Below are 27279 nucleotides of genomic sequence, written 5' to 3'. Positions count from 1 at the left end.
TCCCAACTTGCATTAAACATCAACCATCACCCAAAATTGTTTATGTTGTTCTACAATTATATTTTCAAATCCTTTTCAATTTCCTATAACAAATTTCTAACTATTTTAAACATAAGAATTTTTTTTTTTTTTTTAAATAATTTTAAGGAGCCGTGAATTTAAGGGAAGAAAGACACAATAATCAGTCAACAGTAATGTTTTTTTTTAAAAGGTACATTTTTATTTTGACACACCAATCATTTTCTTCAATGATCGAAATGGTGATTCATAGGTCTTTGTTTAATTTATCAATTTAATATATATTTTGGTTTATAAATCACTTTCAAGTAATTAGGAGGAAAATTAAAAAAAAAAATGAAATAGAGTTCTACATGGGAGGTAGCTACCATAAAACCCAATTAATATATATAGTGGGGGGGGGCTTGTTCTAGATGCAGTCAATAGTGGAGAAATAATTAAAGCATCTAACAATAAGTCTCCTATTTTATTTCAAACAATAATTAAACTGTTTTGTATAAAATTATGAGTATACATTTCAAGAAATTTAATTAATTATTTTATTTATTTATTTTAATTATATAGATGAGAGCTGGAAATGAACTTTCTTTCCGACCCTATTTTAAATTTTCTTCATTTAGAAAAATGAATGTAATCTTTCTGCGTCACCCACTTGAAATTGCATTAAATTTGCGGACTATTCTTTGTTTCTTTCTACAGTTGACCATATTGCCAGAATTTTCGTCCGGAAAGCAACTTGAAGAGCTTCACACTTTTGAACAATATTCAAACAAGGATAGAAGAAAAAGAATCACCCAAATTTGACCATATATGTGCCCATTTACAATTTCTGGGCATTCAACTCAGAACAATGAGATTTGATTGGCTATACTCAAACACGAGTCAAACTCATGGGGTTGGCCTTGGAATCCATGATGAAAAACCTGGACACCCTCTTCTTTCCCATGCATGCAGCGTTGGTTAGTCCTCAACTTCGGCTAAGTAAAAGTGAGTAACAGGCCCCACTGCGCATCAGATTCCTTTCATAATACAATACCAAAATTTTATAATATGCTTAGCATCTAACACAATAATAACTAAATATGTGTCACATTAGTAACAAAATAAGTGGTTTTTGTATGGAAAGGAGACAGGAGGGAATAATGTTTAAGAATAGAACAACCAAAAAATACGATCTCTCTATAATAATAATATTTAATAAATAAATGAATCCAGATTTAAATAAAAATTAAGACCTAACATTCATAATTGGTATCCAAATTCATTTATTGTGACAAGAAGAAAGAGGCAAAGGAGAATAAAAAATAAGAAGAAAAGAAAGGAAATAGCTGATGTAGCATTAATTATAGTTTAATCACACAGTTGAAAATTAGGGTTATGGATATTAATACAATTAGATTAGGTTTGAGGCACGTAAAGCCAAACTATGTAGCTCAAATTAAGTTATTATTATTATTTTAAATGCAAACAAATACGCATTTAATTCAGACCAAAAGAAGGGGAAAATGTAAATAAAACTTTTTTATTAAAAAAAAAAAAATTTATATTTTCAGCTTACTCTCTTCTCGGTCCCAATTTGTAGCTATTCTTCACATATTTCTCTTTACAAATAAATTATTAAATTTTGAATTAATGCATTAAAGTTAAATAAGTGTTGTAAATTTTACCAAAACTTAATGCATGTGCTTAATTAATTATAAAATAAATAATTAATTAGTAAGATTTGAGATTTTTGAGAGATTTATACATTAAATTATTAAGTTTATGCATCCAATACTGATTTTTTTTTTTTTATTATTGTGTAAAATTGAGACCACATTTATGGGGGGGGGGGGGGGGGGGGGGGGGAAGTTGTACAATTAATTGTTGGTTTGATTACTAAAATAATAGTTGGACCATATTTGAAACTTTTTCAAATTAAAAATAATAATAATTGATGGGAGGGTTTGTAATTAAAAAAATGAGGGCATTAAAGAAAAAATTAGGATTAAATATGTGAATTTAAAAAAAAAAAATGCAGAAAAATAATAAGAGAAGAAGAGAAGGGAGAAAATATTAAATAAAGGATGTGTAGGGCGTAAGCGTAGACAATAAAGAAGTAATAAAATTTCCAAGCAAAGAGAGAAATGAGAGACGAGGACAGAAGTTGACTGGGATTTACGTTGACCATTGGATACTTCCCACGTGGCTCACTTAAATGACGTACAAAATTTGGACAGCCAGGATTTAAACTAAATGCATTGACGGTGATGCTTTTCACACTCTAAAAACCCTCCCCCATTTAATTTTATTTTTTTATTTATTTATTTATTTGGACCAAACTTCTCTCCCATCCCATTCAATTTTTCAATTACTTCTATCCACTCCTAGACTTTGAATATATATATTTTTTTTAACCCCTAAATAATAACTAAGAATTATACATTTTTATATCTATATTTAGTCAAATTAAAACGTATAAAAATAATAAAAATGATGAAAATGTGTTCCCATGACATGTTTTGAAGCAAGCAAGAAAGAAAGAGCTTCACATTTATATTTAAGATTTTATTTTCATGCTTCAATTATACTTTTGTTTTTTCATTTGGGTTTTCAAAATTGCATTAAATTAAATAAATAAATAAGTCAATTATATTATTTATTATTATTATAAAAATAATAATTAAAAAAAAATAAAAAAAATAAAAAAAAAAAAAAAAAAAGAGAAAAGACATGGTGTGGTACACACATATTGAACGTATCTTTAGGGGCAAGAGAAGATTGGTTAAGATGCTAAATAAGGAGAGGGTTCAAACAAGTTTCTCTGAAATTTCAAAGCCGATGAGGATTATGACCGACAAGAACAGTGATAAAAATAAATTAATTAAAAAAATAAAATAAAGAAGGTGTGGTTCCCTCTCTTTCGTGAGGGTTAGCTTTAAAATATAATTGAAGAAAAAGGAAAGCAATGATTGTGAAATGTCAACCAAAACAGGTAGGAACCCCATTTCTTTATTTTGTCAACAAAATTGTAAACTTCCTTTTTAACTATTTCATTCCTTCATTCCTTCGGCTTACACGTGTTTTGTCAAAGAAAACAACACTCAAGCCAGTTAGCTGTAACAAATAATCTCACCGTTCTAAAACGCATCTATTAGAGAGGTTTTCACACATTTATAAACAATGTTTTGCTCCACCAACGCATTAATTTATTTTTCGGGTAGGGATGAAATAGATAAATAGATAAAAGAAAGAAAAGGGAGAAATTTGTTGGTGCGTGAGATAATAAGAACAACTTGGATTTGTCTCCTACTATCCTCTCAAGTCAAGCATTGTAGCTCATCGTTTTTGGACCATTCTTTCCAACTTATTGCATATCTACATCCTTTTAGTCACATATTACAATACCCATTAATTCTTTTACACAAATTTTAAATTATATAACAATTATGAAGTCCATCAAAGTTGGTCAAATAAGCACGTCACAACCTCAACCAGTAGTGATCAAAATTCAAAATTTTAATATAAGTTGTAAAAGAATGAGATTAAATAGAGAGCACGATATTTCAGAGGGTTAGGTGAATAATGGGTATCAACTTGTGATATAATATTACAATACTCCAACGTAATAACAAACATGTGGGGGTTGCTTTGAATTTCGTAACATTTGACGTTACTATTTCATTATTAATAAATCAACAAAGTTTGTTCCAAGATTTCAGCATATATCTATCTCTACCCACGCCACCACAACATGAACAATCTTCTTTGCCCTTATTATCAGGGTTAGCTTTGAACATTTACGTATGCTCCTTCACCACCGCCTTTGAAAATTTTGCACTTTTTCGCGTGAATGTGGCTACTTGTGCATTGAATTGGGTTTCACACTTTTTCTAGTTTCTTCACGTTTTATATGCATGGTCTACGCCTCTCCCTCTTGGCTTCTCTTCTCTGCATAACATGTAGTCTTTGTTGTAACAGAAGTAGAAGCAAAATCAATCGCACTCGCACATTCATAAACATAAGTTAGATAAAGAGACGTAAAGATTTGTGTGGTTTGAAGATAAGAAATTCTCCTACATCCACATGTAGCAATCAATCTCAGTAATTAATCTCAACAAGTTCCTCCTAAATATCATTCAACAAATACAAAATGACACTTAAACTCTATGCATTTCAACCATCCTAGACAACTATTTATACAAGCATGGACGCATTAATATCATGCATGAATTAAGATGATTCGAGTATCAAATGATTATAAACCAAATAGATGAATTATGAATCAAATAAATATCAATACATGCATAAGAGATTCATGATCGTGCTCGTCATGACAACTTATGACAGTCTTATCTCTAGGGGCTTAGCTATTTTTGTTTATTTTTTTTGTTGAGACAGGGTGATCGGAAGGCAATAGACAGAAAGGGACGAGTTTCATTTCATTGTTAAATTCCGTCTTCCAGGATTTCTGGGTTTATTGGGAGAAAACGTCGTCGTTTTCTGGATGCGTGTTGTTTATGCGGGCCTTGGTTCTTGAGCCCATAAAAGGGTGCCGTGTCTCTAGACGAAAATGGGCTCCATCGCTTGCACTAATAATGGATCCATTGGAGTAAGCTTTTGGGCTTTCGTGGGCCACCATCAACCAAATATCTCTACTTAATTATAAATAAGAAAAAAAAAAAAAAAAAAAAAAAAAACTTGGCTACATATTTAAATCTTTAACCATAAACTTAAAATCGTGTACTAATCAAAATGAAGAATTATATGTTAATTATCATTAAACTAGGCTCACTCTATCAATTTGAATAATAAAGGAGGAGGATGATAAATTTTGAAAAACAATGAAAGAAAGAAAAAGAGGATGAAAGTAAGAAAGAAATTCAAAGATTAGAGATTCGTCCCAAAAGAAGAAAAAACTTGAAGTTTACTCATCTCCATCTTCATCTTCAAACTTCCTACAAACAATCTCAAACAATATGTCAATAACCCATCACAGATCTTCACTCTCACTTCCTGACCTCTCCTCTAAAGCAAAAATGACATTTTCCCCCTCTCCTCCTCGTCTTCTTCTTCTAATCGCACAGATCCTCACATCATTCCTCTCTCTCAAAGCCGCCCAATTCTGCCGGACCTCCTGCGGCAACATCTCAATCCATTACCCCTTCGGCATAGACGACGGCTGCGGCAGCCTCTACTACCGCAACCTTCTTTTCTGCACAACCTCCGACCAACTCCACCTCCGAACACCCTCCGGAACATTCCCTGTTTCCGCCATAAGCTACTCCGATCCTTATATCCTCATTTCCAACCCCGACATGTGGAACTGCCAAGACGGTCCAAACTTTCGCCCCACCCGACCCTTCACTCTCGACCCGGAAACCCACCTCACGGTTTCCCCTTTAAACGACTACCTCTTCTTCAACTGCAGCGAGGAGGACGTAATGATTGCGCCAAAGCCGGTTTTTTGCGGCCGGTTTCCGGACCGGTGCGACGCGTCGTGTGACAGTGCGAGTTATTTATGCACGCACGTGCCACACTGTGCGACAGCGCTGGAAGGAAGTTCCTGCTGCTCTTATCATCCCAAGGCCATGGATTCTTTGAAGCTGATGCTCAAGTACTGCGCTAGCTACACGAGTGTGTATTGGAGGAGCATTGGAGGAGTGAATGAGGCTTATGATCAAGTGGCTGAATATGGGATTCGAATTGATTTTGATATTGTTGTCACTACTTCTTGTCTCCGTTGCCAGGATGTTTTGAAGGGCGGTGGGTCCTGTGGATTTGACGTTCAATCTCTTGGCTTCTTGTGCATTTGTGATGACAAGAATGTCACTACTTACTGTGAAGGTATCCCAAATCATATCATTTAATGATTGATTTCTTCAATTCGTAAGGATTTAGTGACAAATATTGGATTGTGTGTGCAGATCCAAGCATGGCAAGTGGTAGCCATAGGCACCGGGTAATTGCAGGGGCAGTGAGTGCAGTATCAGCAGCAGGGGCGCTGGGAGTGGCAGCAGCTATCTTGTTGTTGAAGAAACTGAAGGCCAAAGCACCCGTCACCTGCGGTGTTCAAACCAATGAGAATAGGCTTTTTTGATGACAGAAAACACACCCATATATTCCCTTTCACTTTCTCTTTTGTCTTTGCCTTTTCTTCCTCTCCTATTCAATGTGTTCTTCTTTTGCTGCTAATTTTAAGCTTCCTACTGACATTTCCACCATTTCTCAAACCATACCTAACAATTATGATTTGGAATAACTGTAAACGTTTTGTTTAATGATTTAACTTAAGATAAGCTTCATAAATGTTATAATATTTTGACCATGTATTTAATTATAAATGTTTTATAAAGAGGATATCTTTTTTAAATATGTTTTTAATAAAATAATAGTAATAATCCGATGATGGACCAAAGTGAGCTCATCCTAACCTATCTATTTTACTGAAAATAATAATAAAAATAAAATCATCCCTATCATGTTGTAGCAGGAATCCAACAAATTCAAACCATCATAGTTGAAAAAAGAAACATAAAATTATACAAATACTTAAGAAAAATTAATTCAAACTCAACTTTGACATTGTTTCAGCTTAAAAGATATCCAAATAATATTCTCAACAAAGTCACTATAATAAATAAATAAACCAAGCGTACAAGGCAATTCTATATTACATCAGTGTAAAATTCACAAGTATCAGTATGGTAATCATCTTTGCACACGTACCGGCCAGTCTTTGGAAGCCTCTTCTAAATTGGCTGACAATGCAGGCACACACCATGAGCAGAGGAAGCTCTTTCTTTTACGATCCATTTTGATCTAACTATCAAACCTAGTTTTCTTTTGAACACCAAGAATACAATTTTAACTTAATTTCAAGATAGACTCATCTAAAAACATTTATAGTAAAAAAAAGAACATAGTATATAATATTTAATACTTTATCTAGGTGATGATCATGATGAATGGTAGTTCTAAGTTAATTGGTCTTTTTATCTAGTAATGCTGAGGCATCAAAGTGACTCACAATTCCCAAGCTTAATAACCGCATGGCAGCTCCCTGAGAAAATTTTCTGGCAAATAGAAAACAAGGAACAAAGGTTGAATTATTTCGACACCATTCCGTCCTCGATTCAGACGCATAGTAGACATGGTCGATTCCCTGTCAAAACAATACATGTCAAACAACATAGCAGAAACAGACGAGGGATCAATTCTAAAAAGGAAACCAGATGGACCAATTTATCCATAGATTTATCAATAGAGTTATTCAAAACATGGTTGGTATTAACATACTGAAAAGATAGAAACTCTTAAAAAAAGCAAACATAAAAACAAACACAAAAACATAAAAGAGAGAAATAACGCAATGTTAACCTTTATTTCCTTAATCTGCCGAGGTCCAGCATTAGCATAGTTAAACGTAATAGGATGCCAGCCCTTGTTCTCCATTTTAGTGTTTGACTCATTCCATAGCGTGTAAGTTAATGTTCTTGGTTCAAGTTCACCTTCAAGATCATTTAACTACAGCGTGAACACAAGAAAGAATGTTACAATGTAAATTATCTGTTAAACTCAAACTATTCCAGACAACAATTTTACAGCCACCGGAAAGAATTACAAACTAATCATCCCCAAAGACTGAAGAAAAAAAAAGAAAAAAACAAAGAGAGAGAAATCAATGGAGAAGGAAAAGATAACACAAGCCTCCAAAGACAAATCTGTACTCACAGCGAGCAACGTCTGGACATAGTGTTCATCTGGAATACAGTTGTGCTGCTTTTGAAGTTTCTACAATCAGAATTTAGACAGGTTATTGGAGCCTTTTATTATTATTATACTTACGGAAGACTGATTTCTAGTATGAAAGAAGCGATATCCATAGCAATAGTACACAGGACATTCTTAGGAGATAGTATCCAGAATAATGAATAAACTATTTCTTGATAACATGCATATTTGTTGCCCACGAAATTGAATTCACTTACAATATTCATATTTCCTTTGCTGCCATCCACAGGTGGCCTTCGCTGTAGTTAAGAAAAGGTGTAAACTTTATAATGTAATACCAAAACGAGTGAAAATTTTGCTTCATAAAAATCTTAAGCATGTGTCTAGGGGAAGGAGATTCCAGCTATATGCCATTGAATTTAAAGATGATATATATGGGTAAACATGATCAACATATTGTGTTCATCTGTGGTATTTGTGCATGAAGGACAGTATCTTCAGACAGCAGAAATAAATAACTCCACTTGAATCGTGGTTGACAAATGAAAGAATTTTCTGCGTGACACATACCTTGCAGAATAAGCCAAAAATTGGGAATATAATATCATCATCCACAATTACTTCTGCATGACTACGAATTAAACTGATCCACTGCAATTTAACCAGAGCAAGATAAATGCACTCATCATAATTGTTTAGAATTTAATAAAAGGCATCTACACCAACAAGAGTGGAAACTTATTGTTTAGCAGATCTTAAATATCAAGCAATAAATAGAACATATTTATGTCGTTTGGGTACTTGGAAGGACATTACAACTAAAAATGAAAATAATAACTACTGACACACAAAACATGGATTCAAAACCCAAGTCTCGTAGTTGAATCTGGATAGCCAAGAAAAATGACCAAAAATATAGTAAAAAAAAAAAACAAAACAAAAAGATCCACGAAAAATTATTGAGAATTAAGATGGATGACCTGCGACCCTTTTCTCCATTTGCCCTTAGGTATAGTAGGTGACATTTTTGGGTTATAGCGACCCTCCTTTCCATCAAGAAAACTACAATAAAGAATGAGAATAAATATTATACGGTTTAGGTTGGCATACATAAAAATTTTACTCTGAAAACTATGAAAATTGGAAAGTATCTAAATTTTGGCACCAAATGTTCAGCAAGGAATTAGTGCTTAGCACCTCAGAAACAAAGCCCTCCATCTACCTGTCCACGAAACTCCTTGGGGAAGCCATGAGATAGCTGTATATATAGCCAAAATTGTACAGTGGAACGCAACTGCAGCATCAGAAGAGAAATCTTAAGGGAAGTTGTGAAACACCTCAACTTCATAGATTAAAATGTTCAGAGAGCAATGGAAAGTGGCAGTGGTGATCATAAAAAACCTGTCTGATAGAAGAACAAATCTCTGGTTTGCAGGATCCTCAAGCGCTTCTTCAAGTAACAACCTCTCTGCAGCAATCATACTTGATTTTCCCCAGGCCACCTGCAACAGGAATCACTTTATTGCAATCAATTTCCAAAAATCAAAACATGGGACAGATTTTTTATACTGTTGCTAAATTTTAGTCGGAAAGCTACCCAAGCAGAATAGAAACTTTGAAGGAAAGATAAGAAAGGCTAAAGAATACATGCATAGGGGAAAAACTGAGCATCAGTGTGGTGAATTGAATAAAAGGAAAATATTGCAAGCCCCAACATGAATTCACCTCCATTATTCAAAAATTTGTACAAAATTTGATGGTAAGTATACAAAATTTGATGGTAAGAACCAGCTAAGCAAAATTTGTACAAAAGATCATATAAGTTGAAGAGTAATTTCCAGTGAACAAGCATCCATTTTCCATTAATCTCCACTTTGATGGTAAGTATACACGGAAGCTATGGAAAAACACACAAACTTCGTTTCATCACAACACACATCACGTTACCTGTATGCTATTCGTCAATTGCCGTCCAAAAAAGAAATGCGACCTAGTCGTCGATTCATCGAACACAAATCCAGGTGCCGAGTGAATGTAAATCGAGAAGTTCGCAACGTCGCCATTCTGGAATAGAAAATTGCAAATTATTTGTTCAACTCGCAGTCAATGCTTAATCGTAGATACTTTTGCTAAAGTAGAAACTTTAAAACACCTCAAAGAAGCTTCCCCAAAGAAAATCAAGCGGGAGATTTCGACGAGTGAGAAACAAGAAGGCAATCTTAGGGCGGGCAGAAAACGTGTCAGGAGAAGGTCGCAAACGACGTGATAAAGAGGCAGATGCGAGGTCGCTCCGGGAAGACGAATGAAACTTGATAAGAGTGAGAATGCAAAGTGCAACAGAGAAGGTGATGACGAGCTTCCAGCTGAACCAGATAAGGCTGCGACCTAGTGTTACAGGAGCTTTCTTCTTCATTGTTCTTCCTGGAAATGAGAAAAAAATAACTTTCATGCAACGAATCGGAGAGAAACAAGAGCAAAAGAAAGCGCCGGGAGAGAAGAGAATACATGGAAGACATGGCGGTTTCGCCGGAGAGCAAATTAATAAAGAAAGAAAAACGCATCAGGGAAGGGATGACGGCAGCGAAATGTTACCGGAATTTGGAGTAGTCTCTGAAATTCCATGAACAACAAGAAAAGTAATACGTCGTCGTACGGTTGATTTTTTTTTTTATCGAATGGGCTATCTGGGCTGCGATTTGCGTAGCTACTAGGCCTTGTGGGCTCTCGAAAAATTAATTAAAAGAATTTCTTATTTTTACATAAATTATAAAATTCAAAGTATGAATTAAAAAATTAGAATTATAAGCATATATTATATTTTTCTTCTATGTGAAACGAATTTTTTTTTTTTTTTTTTTTTTTTGTTAGTAACGTGTAGATGTTCTGATTGAACGTGAACGTGTGGGACCACTTTTAAATATTTGAGAAATTTGATTACAAAATTAAGAATATGATGATAAATTATGCAAACTTTAATGTATAATTTTCTGAATTTTGAGATGTAAGAGAAAATTTAACAAATATATGAACGCGTTGGCCAGCTCCACACCCGTTGACAAACATATTTAATACAAGATTTATACTCAACTTATTGCAATAATTAAGAGATATACATCACAACTATAAACTATGATTTTTTTTTTTTCCTTAGAAGATAGAGCATGACATATCTGAATAATGCTCAACTCACCCAGCTTTGCTTTCGGTCTCATTTACGGACCTTATGTCAATGGAGTTGTATTCCTTATTTGTAAACTTATGATGAACCCCTTGATTAGCCGATATGAGACTCCTCTCCCAACAATTCTCAACAATAACCAAGATACGAAGGCAAGATTCGAGCCACAATGTCTTGAATAGCTGTCTAGATGATCGAGTTGTAATAGCAGGAACATTTCTATTCCCACCCACTAAGCTCAATCATTCTGATTAAAGCACAAGACTTCATTGATAATCTGTTGCATGCGTCCATCGGCTTATTGTACCACCTGAGAGAGATTTCGGTGGTTGCAGCAAAATGTACAGTTTCAGCAGGCCACATTGGAGCCTTGACGATTCATTATAACATTCAAGATCTTGCCAGCAGGCCACATGGAGAATTTTTCATCCTGTTCTGCTAGCTGGAAAGCTTCCTCTTCTGTACATGTTTCCTCAACCATTGATCTGAACAGGTAGGACAATTGTGGAGTTCTTCAGGTAGGACACTATTTCTCCTGTTTGAAGGTGAATTATATTTCTATTTTAAATTTTCTTTATGTTTTAAGTAAAAGCAAAATGAACCTATCAAATCCCAAAATCTTAATTTGCTTTCAAAATTTGATGCCAATATGATTCTTCACAAGGACTCAAGTGGCTAACACACCTGTTGCATACCCCTTGTCGATGCAAGAAGGTTCAAACACAACCATAAAAGCCTTTAAATATTCAAGTACTCAAAGGAGGCAAGGGGGATAAGAAGTCACACCTCGGGGAAGGACTCGTATGCCAACGATTCTGAGTGTCCTAACCAAGAACAAAGTTCCTCAGCCAAGTGAGGTGCGTACAGTGAATGCTTCAACAATAGACCTTGGATATCTGTCCCTAGCTAAAAAATGGCATCAGTCTGATTGGAAGAGAAGTGACATGGCAAAGAAATATTGTAATCTTAAACATTAATATCCAAATATAACATTTCTGTCAAAATTGGATCTAGATATCGAGTTTTTCAATCTCTTGATATATGCCAACCAAAGCGCAGTTCATAGCGATGACGTATATGTCATTGATCAAGAGGTTATAGGTTCGAATCCCCCACCTTCCAATGTAGTCCAATAACCTTATATGCCATGTTAACGAACTCCATCGTAGCTGAGCTTCCTGTGTTGTACCGTGTCCCTTCAACTTCTTCGGTTACCTGGAATTTGAATCATCATTTAGTCAAGGGAGCAACTGCATTCATAAAACACAAATTCAATATGCCAATTGTAGTGGTTAATATAACCCATCAAATGGGTTATTTATGTGAAACCTGAACCTATTTATGCAGCACTTGGAAGGTGAACTTTAATGTTAATTATAGTTTGGTTGATATCTCTTTCCTATTTTCAGATGCATTCACAGGTAAAATTAGCAACATTTCCGGATAAATCTTAAGAGATCTCCTTTGGGAATGAACTAATGACGAAGTTAACAAACAAAATAGAGAAATACCCAAGAATCTGCTTTTGCAAGTGGAGCTTCCCCTGTTCCCGTGGGTGTAAAATCATCTAATTCAGCCATTGTAAGCTAACTGGAAGCTGGAAGAGCAAACCTCAATACCCTATTGTTCCGCAGGCAATCCAAATGCATTCCAGCCCATTGGGTGCGAAACAGAGTAATCTTGCATACGTTTCAAATCTAGCAAGAATGTCCGTAGCAGTATAACCTAAAGGATGACCAACATGTAACCCTGAATTTCTATTTTGGGCCGAATCAAGTGGGCTTAATTTGTTCTAAATGGGCTAATTTCAGTAATGGTCTGATATTTTGAGTGGTTATTATGTGGTTTGAATGAACCTCCCTTGAAGAAAGCTCGAGGCAAAATATCTCTCTCTGGCTCTCTGGTTCCAGTTTTCTTGTGAAGCAGTTCGATAAAGCTCGAGGCCATCTATGGAATCATGTGCAAGGATTCTCTCCCCTACTCACTTCCCTTCTGTTTTCCCACTGCCCAATTTAAACAGAAGCAATTTCAATCCAGTTTGGCCAAGAAAGCCAGAAGCTTCCAAGTCTTTGCGCTTGCATTGCCATAAGATGTATGTCCCCGGTGGGTTCTCTCTTTCTATTTCTTTCTGTCTTTCCATTTCATATACACAGATTTTGTTCGTTCCTTTGTTTATCTATAAATTCATAATCAGGGTTTGGAGAAGCATCGCCCGAAGCGAAGGCAGCCAAGAATTTGCACAATTTCTTCACGTATGTTGCTGTTAGGATCGTGACTGCGCAGCTTGAGGTTGCTCTTCAATTATTACTCTGTTTTAATTGCTCTGCGATGTTGTTGGTATTGATTCTTGTTCTGGTAGAACAGAGCTACAATCCAGAGGCGCACGCAGAATTAATGGAGTTTCTTGATAGGCATTCACTGAACGATGGGGACAAGTTCCTGAGCAATTTGATGCGGGAATCCTCAAGGCATAAGAGTCTCGGTAAAACCCAATTCTACACTTGATAGATAATTTAGTCAAGAATGAAGAACATTGAAGTTTATTGTTTGTGTTTGACTGTTTCTAACAATGAGCCTTAAACGGATGGTCAAATTCATGGCTGGGGGGGACAGCATTGCGCATACTAGAGGTGAGTCCGTTCACTTGAGACTTGATTAATGCTTCCCCCACCGTGGAAACGCGCATAAGCTGGCAAGTTATTTGATTCCAGGTTCGATCTGCATACTGCAAAAACGATTTCGAATGGGACAACCTCAAGCGATTAGCTTCCAAAGTAAGGAAATTGGTCTGTTTCTCTACCATTTTCTTAATAGCATTATGTTCAGTTGTTTGGTAAGTTGCTGCTATTCATTATTTTCAGATGGTTGGTGAATCGAACACGAGACTGATGAGGGAATATGTGACAGAGACGAGTCCAGATGCCGAAAAGTGAGGAAATTCTGCACCTTCTGTTTTTGCTATTATTATACATGAATTCAGTGTATTTATAATATGATCATGCCACTCCACTTGTTGGGGGGCTTTGTTCCAAACAAAAATTGGCAAACTCAATGATGGAAATGTATACAGATTGAATTGTTCTTGCGAGTTACAAAATGCCATAATGAAACAGAACAGACAATTGTTCTCTGAAATCTTAGCACTAAGCCTCAATCTAAGCTCACAACACAACTACATCGTAGCTAACTATGAAAGACATCACTTGATGTTCTGAAGTAAGCTCCAATAGTGACTAACGAAAACAATCCCATCACTAACAAATCATGACTTGAGAGCGTTCGAAGACTATAGAAACCTGCATTAAACGTAGAGGTTGAAAACTCCCAGCTATTAAACAAAGACTCCCAGCTATGAACGAGTGTGCTTTGTCAGTTATGAGAATTAGAAAACACATTAATTAACTCGACTTTTCCTTTCACCTAAAAACGCGTTTGGTAGAGACAGGTTTCCACACTATTATAAAGAATGATTCGTTCCTCTTTCCAACTGAATCCACCCCTTGACGGGATCATCGTCCGGTGTCTACCTTCCTTCGAAAGGCTCAACGTCCTTGCTAGCACACCTCCTAATGTCTAGTTTTGATACCATTTATAACTATCCAAGCCAACCACTATTAGATATTGTCCTCTTTAGGCTTTTTCCTCCCAGCTTTCCCACAAAGTTTTAAAACGTGTCCATTGATGAGAACTTTGGACACCTTCATAAAGAATGCTTCATTTCACTCTCCAACCAACATGAAATCTTGTAATAACTCTCTTGAAATCACTCGATTCTCATGCAAATTCATGAATCAATCTCTAATGGATGACCATTTGTCCTGTAAGAATGATCACTTGTTATACTCTTAACATCTAACCTAAACTACCTCTCTCCAAGTGTGAATCAAGACCAACACAACATTTAATCTCGTGATCAAAAGATTTAAACATTAAGGATCACATGTATGAATGAATCAATTCTCATACTATCAATTTTCATGTCAAAAATTTTCAGCCAGATCATGCACACTCTAAGTATATTACACCTCATATCATAAAATGGCAGAAAAGTCCAAATCCAATGCTCCCTCGAATCATCATAACCATAAAAAAAAAAAAAAACAACCAAACATCCAAACTTGAATTACACGAACATTCCAAGTACATAAGATAGGTAAATTCATGTTCAACTTTCCAACTTCTGCGTTGGCAAATATAATATGAAGTAAGAAAAGCATATATGTTGGTGCCCAAACAAGTTGGATGATTCCTCAAACATTGATACACAAAAGAAGAGGAAAAGAAAAGGCATGGTATATTAAAATCACAACAATCTGGAAATTAATTTATTAGAGCAGAGTGGGAGAGATATCCAAGGGAAAAGGATTGCCCAACACGGTGTCCATGTAATACTGCGGATGCCCACCATCCATCACCACGAACTGCATATCTTCAGAGGGTTTCCAGTGCCTTTTCCTTTGGTTGATGAACCAGTTGTTGATTTGCTTTTGATCCAACCCTGTTGATTGAGCCAAGGCTAGCTTCTGTGATTCCTGTTCAAGAACACAACATTACAGTTACCATCTAAACTAACCCTTACAAGAACAACATAGGAAATGGTGAGAGTACACATACAGATGGATAAGGCCACTTGTAATGTCTACTCCACCAGTCAAGGAGCTGTTGTCTGGCCTCCTTAGGCAGCTTCCCTTTCTTCCTTTTCTTCATGAATTCTTGCTTCAGACTGCCCAAGCATCCACTGTACTTGCGGAGGAGCTGACCTTTCAGTTCGCGGTCTTCGGCTTGAGGGTCGATAGAGTGCCCATTGATATCAACTTCCTCTTCAGACGAACCATTCCTTTCAAATGCCTCACCACAAACTGGGTGGTATGCATACAATATGTCAGCCATCAAATGAACTCGAACATACATGTTATCGTAAATCAGCACCACATGGTTATTAACCCATTCATTGGTTCGGTTGCAGTTGAGCTAATTAGAATCAAGTATTCTTGGACATGACTCTTTATTCAGAAGATGACAACAGACACTATTTTCTAAGATTTTTGAACAGATACGAACCTATAAAGGTGATAGGCAGACAATACAAAAAGAAACTGTGTACTTTCATACTGAATTTCAAATCAAAACACCAGAAAATTCAGGTGAGATGTTGACAAGCAAAAACAAAGACGGTTCTTTATTTCTATTGTGTGAAACACTCGCACTCTTTATTAAGAGAATACAAGACACTTTGAAAAATACTACTACTTTGTATTGCTTGGATTCCTAGTGATGATGATCAACTAAGTAGGGTGGAGGTTATTTATATGGATTACTTTGTATTGCTTGGGATTCCTAGGGATGATGATCAACTGAGTAGGGTGGAGGGTATTTATACCGGATGATGATCAACTGAGTAGGGTGGAGGGGTATTTATACTAGATGGTAGCTATTCTAAAATTTCTCAATATTTTTCCTAAAATACCTAAATCATTTTTCCTAAAATTATTTGACCTGGATCATCATTTTCTTAACATAAATAGTCACTCATGTAATGGTTGGGCTTAACCCTATTGGGCTAGTGATGATATTATAACAAACATAACACAGTGATGAATTTTTGTGATATCCCGCATTGGTTAGGGAGTAGAACGAAACACCCTTGTAGAAACCTTTCCCTAGCAAACGCGTTTTAAGGCTTTGAGAGGAAGCCCAAAGAGGAAAACATCTGCTAGCGGTCAGTCTAGGGCGTTACAATTTTAATAGCATTAAACAAAAGGATAAAACGCAAAAGGCCAGGGTTTAAGAAGCCTATATCACTTGAGCGAAAAATATAGAAGACATAGAATCATATAGACAATGTATAGGCAATGGCAAAGAATGAGAGAACAAAAACACAAGCCAATGACTAAAAAACATGGACATAATGTCATTTGATCTCTTCAACAATGCATTACAAACAATGAATTGATAATAAGAACTCAAAAAGAGTGCAAATAAACACTCCAGTGGACATGACTCAATAACTTGTTAGATCTCAATCAACCATACGCAGATAGATTCCTGCAGTTATACATGACAGTTGACACAAACATCTAGATGATAACCTAATTTCCAGTTATGGAAACAAAAATAATAATACAGTTTTTCACTGAATTAATTGCATTGAAAAATTAAACCCCAAGAACAAAAAAATCTTGTGATGTATACAAACAAAGAGATTAAACAAATCAAAGGGTTAAGAATTTGTTCACAAACAGTTTAAGATTATTAATTGTTATATATGAAAGAAATTAAGCATATGAAAAAAAAAATCAGCTAATTAATACACTAAGAATAATAAATGAAGCTACGTGGTATGTAATTATATAAGCATTATAAACATGCATGAAAAAGTATAGAGGAAGATGAATTGATTAAAAATAAAGTAATTGGTGGAAAAATTCACCAGCGTCGGAGGAGGAAATAGAGAGGGCTTTGAATTGGCACTCGATTCGGTGAAGAAAAAGCATGGCATCCCTGAAGGGTTTGGAAAGTTCTTGTTCATATTTAGTGAGCATCTCGCAATAAGCTTCCATGAACTGGTCAAGAGCCGGATCTTCACCAATACACCCCGTACAAGACGTACCACTCATTGTGAGTGCAGATGCACACGCTCCTTCAAGCCTCGCCACCACATCCGGCGGCGCCCCCACCTGAGAAAAAAGTGAGAAAACGAGTCCAAAACAATAAAGCTTCAGATCTAAAGCTATAGAAGAGAGAGTCCTAAAAACAAGTCTATTATTATTTATGGTGGTTAGTTGGTTAGTTGGTTGGTTGGTTGGTTACCTTTCGACAATTGACATAGGCAGCAAGAAGGCGGTGGTAGTGAGGATGACCCATAATTTTGGCCTTCAATTCACAAGAAGACGAATTTGCATTACAACACCCATTATCATTGTTGTTATTGTTGGTGGTGGTGGTGGTGGTGGTGTGTTCATCCATGAAGTAACAAATAGGGTTAGAAGAAGAAGAAGTGTTGGTGTTGTTGATGTTGTTGATGTTGTTGGTAGTGTAATTAGGAGAAGGAAGAGGAGGAAATGGATTACATGCATCTCCTTGATGGTGGTGGTGGTGGTGGTGGTGGTGGTGGTGAGAAGACATTAAAGGCATCATCATCATCATGGAAGAACATAACCCATTATTACTATTATTTTGATCTCCAAAATTCATCATACCTGAAGAACTTCCGCCAGGACCATCCATAGAATACAACAATAATAACAACAACAACAACAACAAGTGTTTATTTCTTCTTGTTTTTTTTTTGGAGGGCACTCCCGGGATTTTAGCTTCGGAAAGATCAGGCTTTTATGAAAGAGGAAAAGGCAGGCGGTCAGGCAAGCTAATTGTTTGTGATGTATGTTATTGCTATGTGGGTTGTGTTAGGAAGGAAGGAAGGAAGGAAGGAAGGAAGGAGGAGATTGGATTAATGTAACGTGGAGATGGTTAGATGGGGTTGGCAAAGTTTTGATTTTTTTGTTGTTTTGTTTTACCTTCCCGATGAAAACTCTCGTCTTCCTCTTTTGTTGCAGTGGCAGTGAGGAGAGACTACTGGCATTACTGGCATAAAGAATTGAGAGAGGGCGTCGATCAAATCGAGGAGAGGGCACCGCACCGCACCGCACGGCACATAGATGGAAAACCAAGCCAGTAAGCTAACACTCACCCAATGGCCCATGGATGAAAACCCCTTGTCACTTCAATAATAGCGTACCCACTTGGATTGGATTTACTTATTTAATAATAATTTAATTTAATTTATTATAGAAGAGAGTGAGGAGTCCAGTGATTTAATATTACCTATTTTGAGTTAGGGTTTTTCAATTCCCACACGTTTGAAGGCGTTTGTGCACATCACTTCAGTTATAAATAAACTTGAGGTTGGGCACGTAAAAAGTGGAAAAAGAGAGTGTAATTATGGTCTGAGTCGCCCCCATCTAATCTGCTAATAATTTGGCATGGAAAAAAGTGGAGTTTGTTGTTTGCAGTAAGAAAAAGCTGGTAAAGTTAGTGGGACACTCCGAATGTCGCTTCTTCTCTTTTAACTCTACTACTCATCTTAGCTTCTTAGCTTATTAGCTTCTTAGCTTCTTAGCTTCTTAGCTTATTAGCTCCTGCCATCCACTTTGTTTCCAATCTCCATTCAAGCTCGTGGAAACAAAAGTGTTTTCTTTTCCCTTCAAACCATGAACCAAATCCTGCCTAAATCTCACTGTGCAACACTGTCCCTTCAATGTTTCAACCTTTTGTTACTCTTCCCATATATATATATATATATATTTATATTGTTGTTTGTTATTTACCTTCAACTCCAACTGCATGGGAATGGCTTCGCCTTCATATTCATATCCATTCCTCACACGTAAATGGGTTAAAAGAAAGAAAACCCAATCTTTAATCCGCTCTAAAGGCTTCCCACCACATCATATGATGAATTGAGTCAAATATGTGCTTCTCTTCTCCTACTCTCATATCTATATACATTTTTCCAAATAAGTTCACTCTCCTCTCGAATGATTGATATAATTGAACCATATAAACTGTTTTTTCCATTTGCGATTAGCTCTTCCTAATTTGTATATACAAGTCTATGTTGGATGACGAAAATCCGTATGATTATGAGTTTATAATCAAGGAATATTATCTCCATTCATTGGTGTGAGATCTTTTGGGGAAACTCAAAGCAAAGTCATGAGAGTTTATGTTCAAAGTAGACAATATCATACTATGGAGAGTCGTGTTCATCTAATAGTTCATTCATTGCTTCATTCACAATTTGCATTTGCTAAACAGAAGTTTCCACACCTTTCGTTACCTTCTTCAACCAACCAACGTGAGATCTCACAATCCACTCCACTTAATCCCGTCCCCAACAAATATGAGATTTCACAGTAAATGATTGAGTTGCAAGAATAGGTATGAAAGAAGGGTATTTGTGAGATTTGAAGCTGGATTGAATTAGAATAAATGTTTGTAAAAGAGAATACATAAGATTAGGTGTAGAAAAACGGAAGAACAATCAAATTGGTTTCTACGAGGGAGACAGAGAGAGAGAGAGAGCGGGGAGAATAATATAGGTAACCAATAAATAAATAATAATAGTAAACAATTAGGGTTTTTTTTAGGGTTTTTTTTTAGGGTTTTTTAGGGTTTGAAGAAGAAAAAAAACATATATTTTATGTATGTATATAGTACGCGAATCCGTCAGCAAAGCGTAAGTAAGAATAAAGGGTAGGTCAGAGTGAGAGAGAGAGAGAAAGGGAACCCTAGATTGTATTTAGATTTAGGGTTGGAAGCAGTAACCAAATCACTTTAAGTCTTTTCCATCTACAGACCCATCATACTCTTCAAGCTTAGGGTTTGGTTTGGTTTGGTTTGGTTTGGTTTGGTTTGGCTTGGTTTGGTTCCAATGAATGGCACTACCAACCCCATCAACACCCAGTTTTATGAGCCAAGTTTTTGGTCCATTATTATTTTCCACTTGATTCGACGCATTTGTGCTGTGTCCAATAAAAATAAAGCTGATTTGACCCTCTTTTGACTCCACTCTTTTTAATTTCTTTCTTTACTTTCAAAGAGTTGACATTATGAAATGCAAAGATGGGCATTTGAGTGTGTGTTGTGGGATAGCATACATAATATAAATACACGCTATTATTTTACAACCATTCGTCTCCCATGGCATGTATATTTATATGACTGATTTAACTACTACTGCCTATACACAACAAACAAACTGCTGCAGCACCTGCCACATGCCACCCTCTGTTGCAACTCCTTTTCCTTTGTCCTTCCTTTTTTTTCTTTTCTTCATTTTACACCGTTCTTGTTTTACAGCTCTCACACCCTTTGCCCAAAATGTTCAATTTCCCGAGAGGTTCTCTCCTCAAGATTTGTGTCACAACTCTGTCCACGTTTTTGTGTGATTTATGACACCAACATGTTAACAGAAACACAAATGGTTCCGTTTCAAAATTCACTTGAGGAGATCTCACATCAATTGGAATAAGAACGAGTATAAGTAAAGTCACTGAGCTCAAAGAGATGAACACTGGGTAGTGTTCCTACAAGGATTCTGAGGCTCGAAAGGAGGTGCATGGTGAGATTTCACGTCGATTGGAGAGAGTAACTAAGGCCAATGAGAATGCTAGGCTACAAATAAGGGGGATTGTGAGATCCCACATCAATTGGAGAAAGTAAAGAGTACCAACGAGAACGATGGGCTCCGAAGGAGTGGATTGTGAGAATCCCGTGTTGATTGAAGACTAGGGGAACAAAACATTGTTTATGAGGGTGTTTAAAAACCTTGAAAGTCCAAAGAAAGAAAATAATATCGACTGAGAATGAGTTTATTACAAACTGATTTATGCCTTTTGAGAGAATAATGACACCAACATGTTAAGAGAGGACAAAATGGTTCCATTTCAAAATTCACTTGAACAGATCTCACATCAATTGAACGAGAACGCTAGATCGATTGGAGAGAGTAAAGAGTGTCAACAAGAATACTGGACTCTAAAGGAATGGATTGTGAAAATCACACGTTGATTGAAGAAGGAACAAAACATTGTTTATGAAAGTGTTTAAAAACCTTGAAAGGAAGCTCGAAAAGAAAAGTCCAAAGAAAATAATATCGATTAAGAATGAGTTTACTATTACAAACACTCAACCCAACATGGGATGTATGACTTATTGAGAGAATAATTTCACAAAGTTATGATTTTTTAGACATGGACAGTGAAGTAAAAAGTGATTCTTTGAAAATAACCCTCCAACTCCAACTGTTAGTGTCATTCTTTCCCCCGTTTCCCCAGCGATAGGAACTTCTTAGTGAGCAATTTGAAAAAAAGAAAGAAATACCATATCTAGAGGAAGATCATGATTTAATAATTGAATCAATACTTTAGGCATTTCAAGGGCGATACTTTTCATATTTAGGGGAAAAAAAACAAACCAAAATGAAAAGAGTTGGAATTATGGTGGGTCACAGCTCCTCCTTTTGCGCTTATCTCTGTGCACCACACAAAAAGGGAGAGAAAAAATAAACCCCACACATCTCATCATCCTCCATTAATGAATATAACACTTGAGAACTGGAATGCATGCTTCCCTAAAAACATAATGAAACAAAAACACTTGTGAGTTTGGTTTCAGAAACTAAGGGATTTGTGAATGACTGTGAGTTGTTGGTATCTTTGATATTTTGGAAGGTATCTTGCTCAGAGTGAGTGGCAAGGCAAGCACATGGTTTCAGGCATATATTAAAGGGCCCTTCTTAGACCAAACCATCAAAAAACAAAGAGGGTTATAAAGATAGTACCACAAATTGTTCTGTTGGCCGACAATGACATGACTCTTGACTAATTACTGCCACTACCATGAATTTAATTTATGTGTGCTATTCGTTATGAAGATGAACCCTCTGAACCAGCATCAATACCACAAAATCTATTCCTTTTTAACCAACTAGCTCACTTCTTCCTCCTCCTCCTCTTCTATGTGCCAACGGGGGAAGGAACCAAATCCCCTGTTCAATTTCAGTAAGTTTTCTGGAAATGGAGTGTTTAAAGAGGAGATGAATTTGCATAAATGGGGCTGAAGTTGTATTGAACGTACATCAAGTCCCACAAATTGCAGGTTCATATTTCCATGGCACCCTCGAGAGCAGACAGGCACATTAATGAAAAGCACTAGTGGGCACTGATCATGCGGTGCTAAATTAAACGTCGTATCATGCGGTGTCGCATCAGTCAACCTACGCTGAGCCGAGGATAATGCCAATGTTTCTTCCACACATTAGCCGAGTCTCTACAGAAGCCAGAAGGGTTTGAAAAATGGACTCACACCACAACCTTCTTCCCCCACACCATCCCCTGCTTCCTTAGTTTCTCCAACATAATCCTCACCCATCAAGAACTGGTGGATGATGAAATTCAGTTCTTAAACTTGGGATACATAACTAAATACTCAAATCAATGCAATCGCAAGAACTTGAATCTGTAATCTTGTTATGTCTATAAACTAAGAACCTTCAATCTGTAATTTCTTCAATCCCCGAAAGTATAGAATTCACTGTTCTTGGTTTCTAAATTGATACTTCTTCGGGCCTCCAACTATATCAAGGCCCATTTAATGATCTAGCAATGAAACAAAACATCTCTTTAAGTGGTTCAGTCCAGGTCCCTAGAAACTCAGACCAAAGATTCCAATCTCAGAGATCGGTAGGCTTTTCTTTCCGAACATGAACCACTTTCTCCCCGACTCTGTTGCAGCAAGCGATCTTAAGCACTTGTAACTTAGTTGCAAACCGAAGTTACCAGAATATTTTATTGATCTTGGTAAACCCCAAATATGATTAAAGGGGTGAAAGTATTCCATGTTCTCCGTTTTTCGACGCTTTCCCTCGAATTATCTGTAAAAAGAAACCCAGAAAGGGAGGCTATAGCCACCAAAAAGAACTCTACGAATTAGGGCTCGACGAAATAAAAGACGGGTAGTTTGCCTTTGATTCCCCCTTCCACACATTCTGAATATACATGCAAAGTGAAGCAAAAAGAAAGAAGATATAGAGATCATTACATCCTTACAGCGCTAGACATAGATTCTTCGTAAGACGGCATCTGCGTAGACTTTTTCCCTCGATTTGCTTTCAAACGATTCCACCAGCGAATTGTGAACTCAAGCTTCGCTGCGTTATGAACTCAAATTCTTGCATTATCAAATACAAACGTGGACAAGCACCCTGAGCGAAGGGTCGGCATGCCGGAGTTACTGCGCAGGACGAAGAGAACTGTGAATTTGAGCCAGGCGCCGAACCAGTTCTACGTAGGTTGGGCCGGGGGCGGCTGTGTTGGGCTCGAGTATGGAGCTTATGTTTAGCCCACTGAGGTGGCCCAACTCAGAATGCATCGATGCATGGGTTCGGTAAGTATTATATAAAAGAATACAAGTTTAACACCAGATTTTGTATATAGCTTATCTAAATCTTAACTGGTTTTTGTTTTGCATGACGAAATGGTATGATGTAGTAAATGTAATGAAGATTAGTTACATCATGTAATTAGTGTTAAATTAGATTAATCCCAACGCTTAATTTGTTTACATTCACTAATTCTTTGAAATATTTGTTTTTAAATTTAGTTGATATGGGTTTGAAGAGTGAGTGCCATATGATATCACTTCATCTAAATTGACACCACCTGTCCAAATATTATAAGAACAAATGTGTCATTCTACACTTTGTTAAGTAGTGCCACTGCCACTGCCACTGCCACTGCCAGCCACAAGTATCCTTCATATAAACAAAATCTAATTGTAATCGTCACTAGCAAATACGGTTTGTTTTGATCCGTTACATATCGTCGTCAGCCTCATAGTTCTAAAACGCATCTCCTAGGAAAAGATTTGCACTCTTATAAAGAATGTTTCGTTCTCCTCTTCACCCCCTTAAGAGCACATCGTCTTCGCTGTCACACCACTTAGTGTATGGCTCTAATATCATTTGTAACAGTCCAAGCCCGTACAGCCGTCAAACTCACGGTTTTAAAACGTGTCTATTATGGAAAGGGTCTAGTCTTATGTTAACCAGTGTCTTGCATCGTCGAGTAACTGACTTTGACGCATTACGCATCGCCGTCAGCCTCACAATTTTAAAATACGTGTGCTAGGGAAATGTCAACGACGTGGGATCTCTCGCCTTGTTTGCTACAACTGTGTGGTAGGCTTGAGAAGACACTACTGTGATTTGGCACAGTCTTGTTCTTCTGGAAAGCAAAACTTGGGGGAAAACTTGAACAGGAGAATGTCCTGGGAAACTCATGTATAGACAGGGTAAATAATAGCCAGAGAAAAAAGAACAATGACAACTTATTTACGTATTGGTTTCTATGGGAAACAAACCAGAATTACTGTATTACAGTTCCAGTACAGAATTGTAAGGGCATGGTTTGAGAAGATAGATAAGATAAAAGATACAGATTGGTCTATTCTTTTCCCCCTCAAGAACAGAATCAGCCATGGATTACAAGACAAAAGCTAAGAGGGTGACAATTGGTGGTCCTCGTAATGATGAAGAAACAAGAACAGAAGAAAAAGAAAACCCCATGAAGCCTTGACAAAGAAACCTCCAGAATCGCATTTCATTCAATCCAAGAAATTGGTTGAAACAAAGAGATGAATCCAAATGGGGGGAGTTTAATTTTTGCAATAAGTTGATTGAAATTACAGTAACAGACAGCGAAACTGTGTACAGAGCTGATAAATTAAGTAGTGTCAGAACTCAGATGGCTAAGACTTTTGGTTAATTACATTGAGATGCAAAAAGTTTGAGACCAAGGGGAGCTTCCTATACAATAATGCGTTTGAAAATGGAGAATCCTTTTTTCATGAGACTGTTAATGCACTTTCTTAGTGAAAAGGCTTCTTATGCTAAAGAGATTGGTAGAACTACTTGAATTTCCAGGATTACTAACACTGCCGCCGTTTCCGTTGTTGTCGGAACCATGGCTGCCGCCGTCTACGCCGCCGCTGCTGCTGCTTCTGCCACCACCGCTGCCAACAGCCCCAAGTCCACTGGTCTCGTCGCTTCTACAGCTCAAATGGTTTCTGTACCCAATACACATGGGGACATTCAAATTCAAAACTCGTACTCTAGAGGCGGCGGCGGCCTTGCTTCGGTGGGCGTCCGTGGGTTCTTTCCGGGCAGTTTTTTCGGCGTTGCGAGAGAGAGTTTCGGAGGTTTTGACAGCGGATCCGCCGCGCCGGACCTGCCACACCGGGCTACTCCGACCCAAATGGACTCCGGCGTGACTTGGGCTGCTTGGCCACTTCCTGGACTTGGATTCACCGGCGGAGTTGCTGCGAGAACACGGCGCACTGTTAAACTTCCGGGATCCGGGTTGGCCGCCGGTGAAAATTTTAGGCCTAGTGAAAGTATTCCCGGCGGATCTGCTACGCGAAAATGGCCAAATATTGATGTTTAACTCGGCCGATGAAGACCCATTTCCAGTCTTCTTCTCTTTCTTCTTCTCCTTCTCTCGATCCTCCTGACAACCCGAGGCGTTCTTCTTTTCGCTTCTCTTGAAAATGTTCCACCGCTGCGACGAGGTTAACGAAGAACCCGTTTCCGCCGAAACGCGCATCAATTTGGGGCCGTCGCATGGATCGGGTTCGGAAGGAGGAGGCTCCGGGTCAGTTTTCGGGTTAGGTTCTGTAGATTGAGAGGTACAATGGTTGGATACAAGGTGAAGTGGAAGAAGAACACCGTCGACAAAGAGCTCATCAGCAGAGAGGAGATTAGGCTGAGGGCAAGAGGGGTTCCGGACCATCCAAAACTCGAACTCCGGCGACGTGGGGAAGCTGCCGGTGGGCGGCGGAATCTCCATGAGGGAAAAAGATGAAGATTCTTCAGCTGGTGTGTGAGCTGAGAGCTCAGAAAAGGGACCCTACAAACTCCAATCAACAAATCAGAATAAAAACTGAGAGAGAAACAGAGAAGTTGGGGGTACCACTCGACGACGACGACGACGACGACGAAGCAATATTTTCTTGGCTTTTATATAATATTTTTAAAATCTCAATTTCCCAAAATTAGTATTTTAGTAATTTATATTTGTTTGGAAAATAAATAATTAGTTTCCTGGAAATGTCACCCATCATGGCTGCTTTCTCTTGTACCACATTCAAATTGAATTATTACAAATTAAGCCTTAAAATATGCATAAACCACAATTTAGTAATTGAATGAAATTGGTTAATCTATATAATATTATTCAACGCCATAATTTCATCTCAAATTGGTTAAGTAATCATTTAATTACCATACTTAATTTCTTGCACGCATCAGCAAATTATTAATCCAGTTATAAAAATAAATAAATAAAGTGTAGTGTAGTTGAATGGGTATGCAGCACATGCAAAAAGTTAAACTGGATTTGGTTTGGGTTATGGTGCGTAGCCAAACGCACCCCAAATAATACAATAATTCTTAGTCAATAAAAATATTGCTCTATTTCTGTCTATTTATATTCTAAATGTGAAATAAATGTGAGATTATATAAGTAATTTGGTAGTGTAATAATGGGTTTCTATATTCAAAAAATGCATTTTTGAGAGAGATCCAATGGTAGGAAATGAAAGATTTTTATATCGGTGTATTCTTGAGAAAAAGATCAAACGGTTGAAAATGAGACATTTTTAATCGGGTATTTGGATAGCTCCAAAGCTATGACTTTCATAGGGTCATAGCGCATTTAAACGATGTCGTTTTCGTAGGAGCTGTACATGAGTTACCATAAAAACAAATTAGCATAAGTATAATATGGAGAGCCAGCAATAAAGTTTTCAGT

The 27279-nt window shown here is 37.0% G+C and overlaps 6 protein-coding genes across 17 annotated transcripts; 2 read left to right on the top strand and 4 right to left on the bottom strand.

The window, feature by feature from the left end:
• The first annotated feature begins 5036 nt into the window (after positions 1–5036).
• On the top strand, positions 5037–6221 carry LOC111780912 (uncharacterized). The gene is made up of 2 exons (XM_023661267.2): positions 5037–5844; positions 5925–6221. Exons 1-2 carry the CDS (start codon positions 5037–5039, stop codon positions 6095–6097), a joined length of 981 nt encoding a protein of 326 aa, XP_023517035.2. The 3' UTR covers positions 6098–6221.
• LOC111780911 (glycosyltransferase BC10) lies at positions 5920–10449 on the bottom strand. Of its 6 annotated transcripts, XR_002812920.2 has the most exons (12): positions 9884–10222; positions 9679–9795; positions 9133–9233; positions 8954–9025; positions 8712–8793; positions 8302–8382; positions 7989–8030; positions 7732–7791; positions 7378–7524; positions 7028–7162; positions 6727–6840; positions 5920–6060 (listed from the first exon to the last, which is right to left on the bottom strand). XR_002812920.2 is itself a non-coding variant. In XM_023661265.2 (11 exons), exons 2-11 carry the CDS (start codon positions 10142–10144, stop codon positions 6980–6982), a joined length of 1146 nt encoding a protein of 381 aa, XP_023517033.2. In that variant the 5' UTR covers positions 10145–10152; positions 10324–10449; the 3' UTR covers positions 6560–6979. The 6 variants fall into 6 exon arrangements, 5 of the variants coding, with proteins under 5 accessions (XP_023517033.2, XP_023517032.2, XP_086976416.1 ...); XM_023661265.2 differs by lacking the exon at positions 5920–6060 and adding an exon at positions 10324–10449 and having other exon boundaries at positions 6560–7162; positions 9884–10152; XM_023661264.2 differs by lacking the exon at positions 5920–6060 and adding an exon at positions 10237–10371 and having other exon boundaries at positions 6560–7162; positions 9884–10152.
• A 317-nt stretch (positions 10450–10766) lies between these two features.
• LOC147786732 (leucine--tRNA ligase, chloroplastic/mitochondrial-like) lies at positions 10767–12760 on the bottom strand. Of its 6 annotated transcripts, none has more exons than XR_015414505.1 (4): positions 12421–12760; positions 12026–12124; positions 11696–11805; positions 10767–11444 (listed from the first exon to the last, which is right to left on the bottom strand). XR_015414505.1 is itself a non-coding variant. In XM_087120191.1 (4 exons), exons 1-4 carry the CDS (start codon positions 12487–12489, stop codon positions 11383–11385), a joined length of 300 nt encoding a protein of 99 aa, XP_086976317.1. In that variant the 5' UTR covers positions 12490–12736; the 3' UTR covers positions 10767–11382. The 6 variants fall into 6 exon arrangements, 2 of the variants coding, with proteins under 2 accessions (XP_086976317.1, XP_086976318.1); XR_015414507.1 differs by having other exon boundaries at positions 11696–11815; positions 12026–12159; positions 12421–12619; XR_015414508.1 differs by having other exon boundaries at positions 12026–12159; positions 12421–12619.
• Positions 12761–12764: 4 nt separating this feature from the next.
• Positions 12765–13997, top strand: RBCX1 (Chaperonin-like RbcX protein). 2 transcript variants are annotated; one of them, XM_023662571.2, is made up of 6 exons: positions 12765–13012; positions 13104–13198; positions 13274–13391; positions 13523–13539; positions 13621–13683; positions 13771–13997. In XM_023662571.2, exons 1-6 carry the CDS (start codon positions 12859–12861, stop codon positions 13840–13842), a joined length of 519 nt encoding a protein of 172 aa, XP_023518339.2. In that variant the 5' UTR covers positions 12765–12858; the 3' UTR covers positions 13843–13997. The 2 variants fall into 2 exon arrangements, with proteins under 2 accessions (XP_023518339.2, XP_086976316.1); XM_087120190.1 differs by having other exon boundaries at positions 13484–13539.
• A 1074-nt stretch (positions 13998–15071) lies between these two features.
• Positions 15072–18189, bottom strand: LOC111782085 (homeobox protein knotted-1-like LET6). The gene is made up of 4 exons (XM_023662869.2): positions 17720–18189; positions 17340–17586; positions 15524–15768; positions 15072–15441 (listed from the first exon to the last, which is right to left on the bottom strand). Exons 1-4 carry the CDS (start codon positions 18134–18136, stop codon positions 15238–15240), a joined length of 1113 nt encoding a protein of 370 aa, XP_023518637.2. The 5' UTR covers positions 18137–18189; the 3' UTR covers positions 15072–15237.
• A 6854-nt stretch (positions 18190–25043) lies between these two features.
• On the bottom strand, positions 25044–26582 carry LOC111781122 (uncharacterized). The gene has a single exon (XM_023661566.2). The coding sequence runs from the start codon at positions 26314–26316 to the stop codon at positions 25327–25329; it is 990 nt and encodes a 329-aa protein (XP_023517334.2). The 5' UTR covers positions 26317–26582; the 3' UTR covers positions 25044–25326.
• Positions 26583–27279: the final 697 nt, after the last annotated feature.

This window comes from Cucurbita pepo, chromosome 19 (genome assembly GCF_057944985.1).
Source record: "Cucurbita pepo subsp. pepo isolate OVF chromosome 19, ASM5794498v1, whole genome shotgun sequence".
NCBI classification, from domain to species: Eukaryota; Viridiplantae; Streptophyta; class Magnoliopsida; order Cucurbitales; family Cucurbitaceae; genus Cucurbita; species Cucurbita pepo.
This window is presented reverse-complemented; position numbering and strand designations above follow the sequence as displayed.

What these genes read in the sequence shown, in the direction of transcription:
- LOC111780912 (XM_023661267.2), top strand. Translation starts at nt 5,037, where the DNA reads ATGACATTTTCCCCCTCTCCTCCTCGTCTTCTTCTTCTAATCGCACAG. An exon ending in TGTCACTACTTACTGTGAAG is followed by an intron (nt 5,845 to 5,924) that starts GTATCCCAAATC and finishes TTGTGTGTGCAG; the next exon opens with ATCCAAGCATGGCAAGTGGT.
- LOC111780911 (XM_087120289.1), bottom strand. Translation starts at nt 10,180, where the DNA reads ATGAAAGTTATTTTTTTCTCATTTCCAGGAAGAACAATGAAGAAGAAA. An exon ending in AATGGAGAAAAGGGTCGCAG is followed by an intron (nt 8,383 to 8,711) that starts GTCATCCATCTT and finishes GTTAAATTGCAG; the next exon opens with TGGATCAGTTTAATTCGTAG. An exon ending in ATGTCCAGACGTTGCTCGCT is followed by an intron (nt 7,525 to 7,731) that starts GTGAGTACAGAT and finishes TTCACGCTGTAG; the next exon opens with TTAAATGATCTTGAAGGTGA.
- LOC147786732 (XM_087120191.1), bottom strand. Translation starts at nt 12,489, where the DNA reads ATGGCTGAATTAGATGATTTTACACCCACGGGAACAGGGGAAGCTCCA. An exon ending in TTGCAAAAGCAGATTCTTGG is followed by an intron (nt 12,125 to 12,420) that starts GTATTTCTCTAT and finishes TTCAAATTCCAG; the next exon opens with GTAACCGAAGAAGTTGAAGG. An exon ending in TTATTGGACTACATTGGAAG is followed by an intron (nt 11,816 to 12,025) that starts GTGGGGGATTCG and finishes GCCATTTTTTAG; the next exon opens with CTAGGGACAGATATCCAAGG.
- RBCX1 (XM_087120190.1), top strand. Translation starts at nt 12,859, where the DNA reads ATGGAATCATGTGCAAGGATTCTCTCCCCTACTCACTTCCCTTCTGTT. An exon ending in CTCAAGGCATAAGAGTCTCG is followed by an intron (nt 13,392 to 13,483) that starts GTAAAACCCAAT and finishes TCTAACAATGAG; the next exon opens with CCTTAAACGGATGGTCAAAT. An exon ending in CAGCATTGCGCATACTAGAG is followed by an intron (nt 13,540 to 13,620) that starts GTGAGTCCGTTC and finishes ATTTGATTCCAG; the next exon opens with GTTCGATCTGCATACTGCAA.
- LOC111782085 (XM_023662869.2), bottom strand. Translation starts at nt 18,136, where the DNA reads ATGGATGGTCCTGGCGGAAGTTCTTCAGGTATGATGAATTTTGGAGAT. An exon ending in CCTATGTCAATTGTCGAAAG is followed by an intron (nt 17,587 to 17,719) that starts GTAACCAACCAA and finishes CTTTTTTCTCAG; the next exon opens with GTGGGGGCGCCGCCGGATGT. An exon ending in TATTTCCTCCTCCGACGCTG is followed by an intron (nt 15,769 to 17,339) that starts GTGAATTTTTCC and finishes CATACCACCCAG; the next exon opens with TTTGTGGTGAGGCATTTGAA.
- LOC111781122 (XM_023661566.2), bottom strand. Translation starts at nt 26,316, where the DNA reads ATGGAGATTCCGCCGCCCACCGGCAGCTTCCCCACGTCGCCGGAGTTC.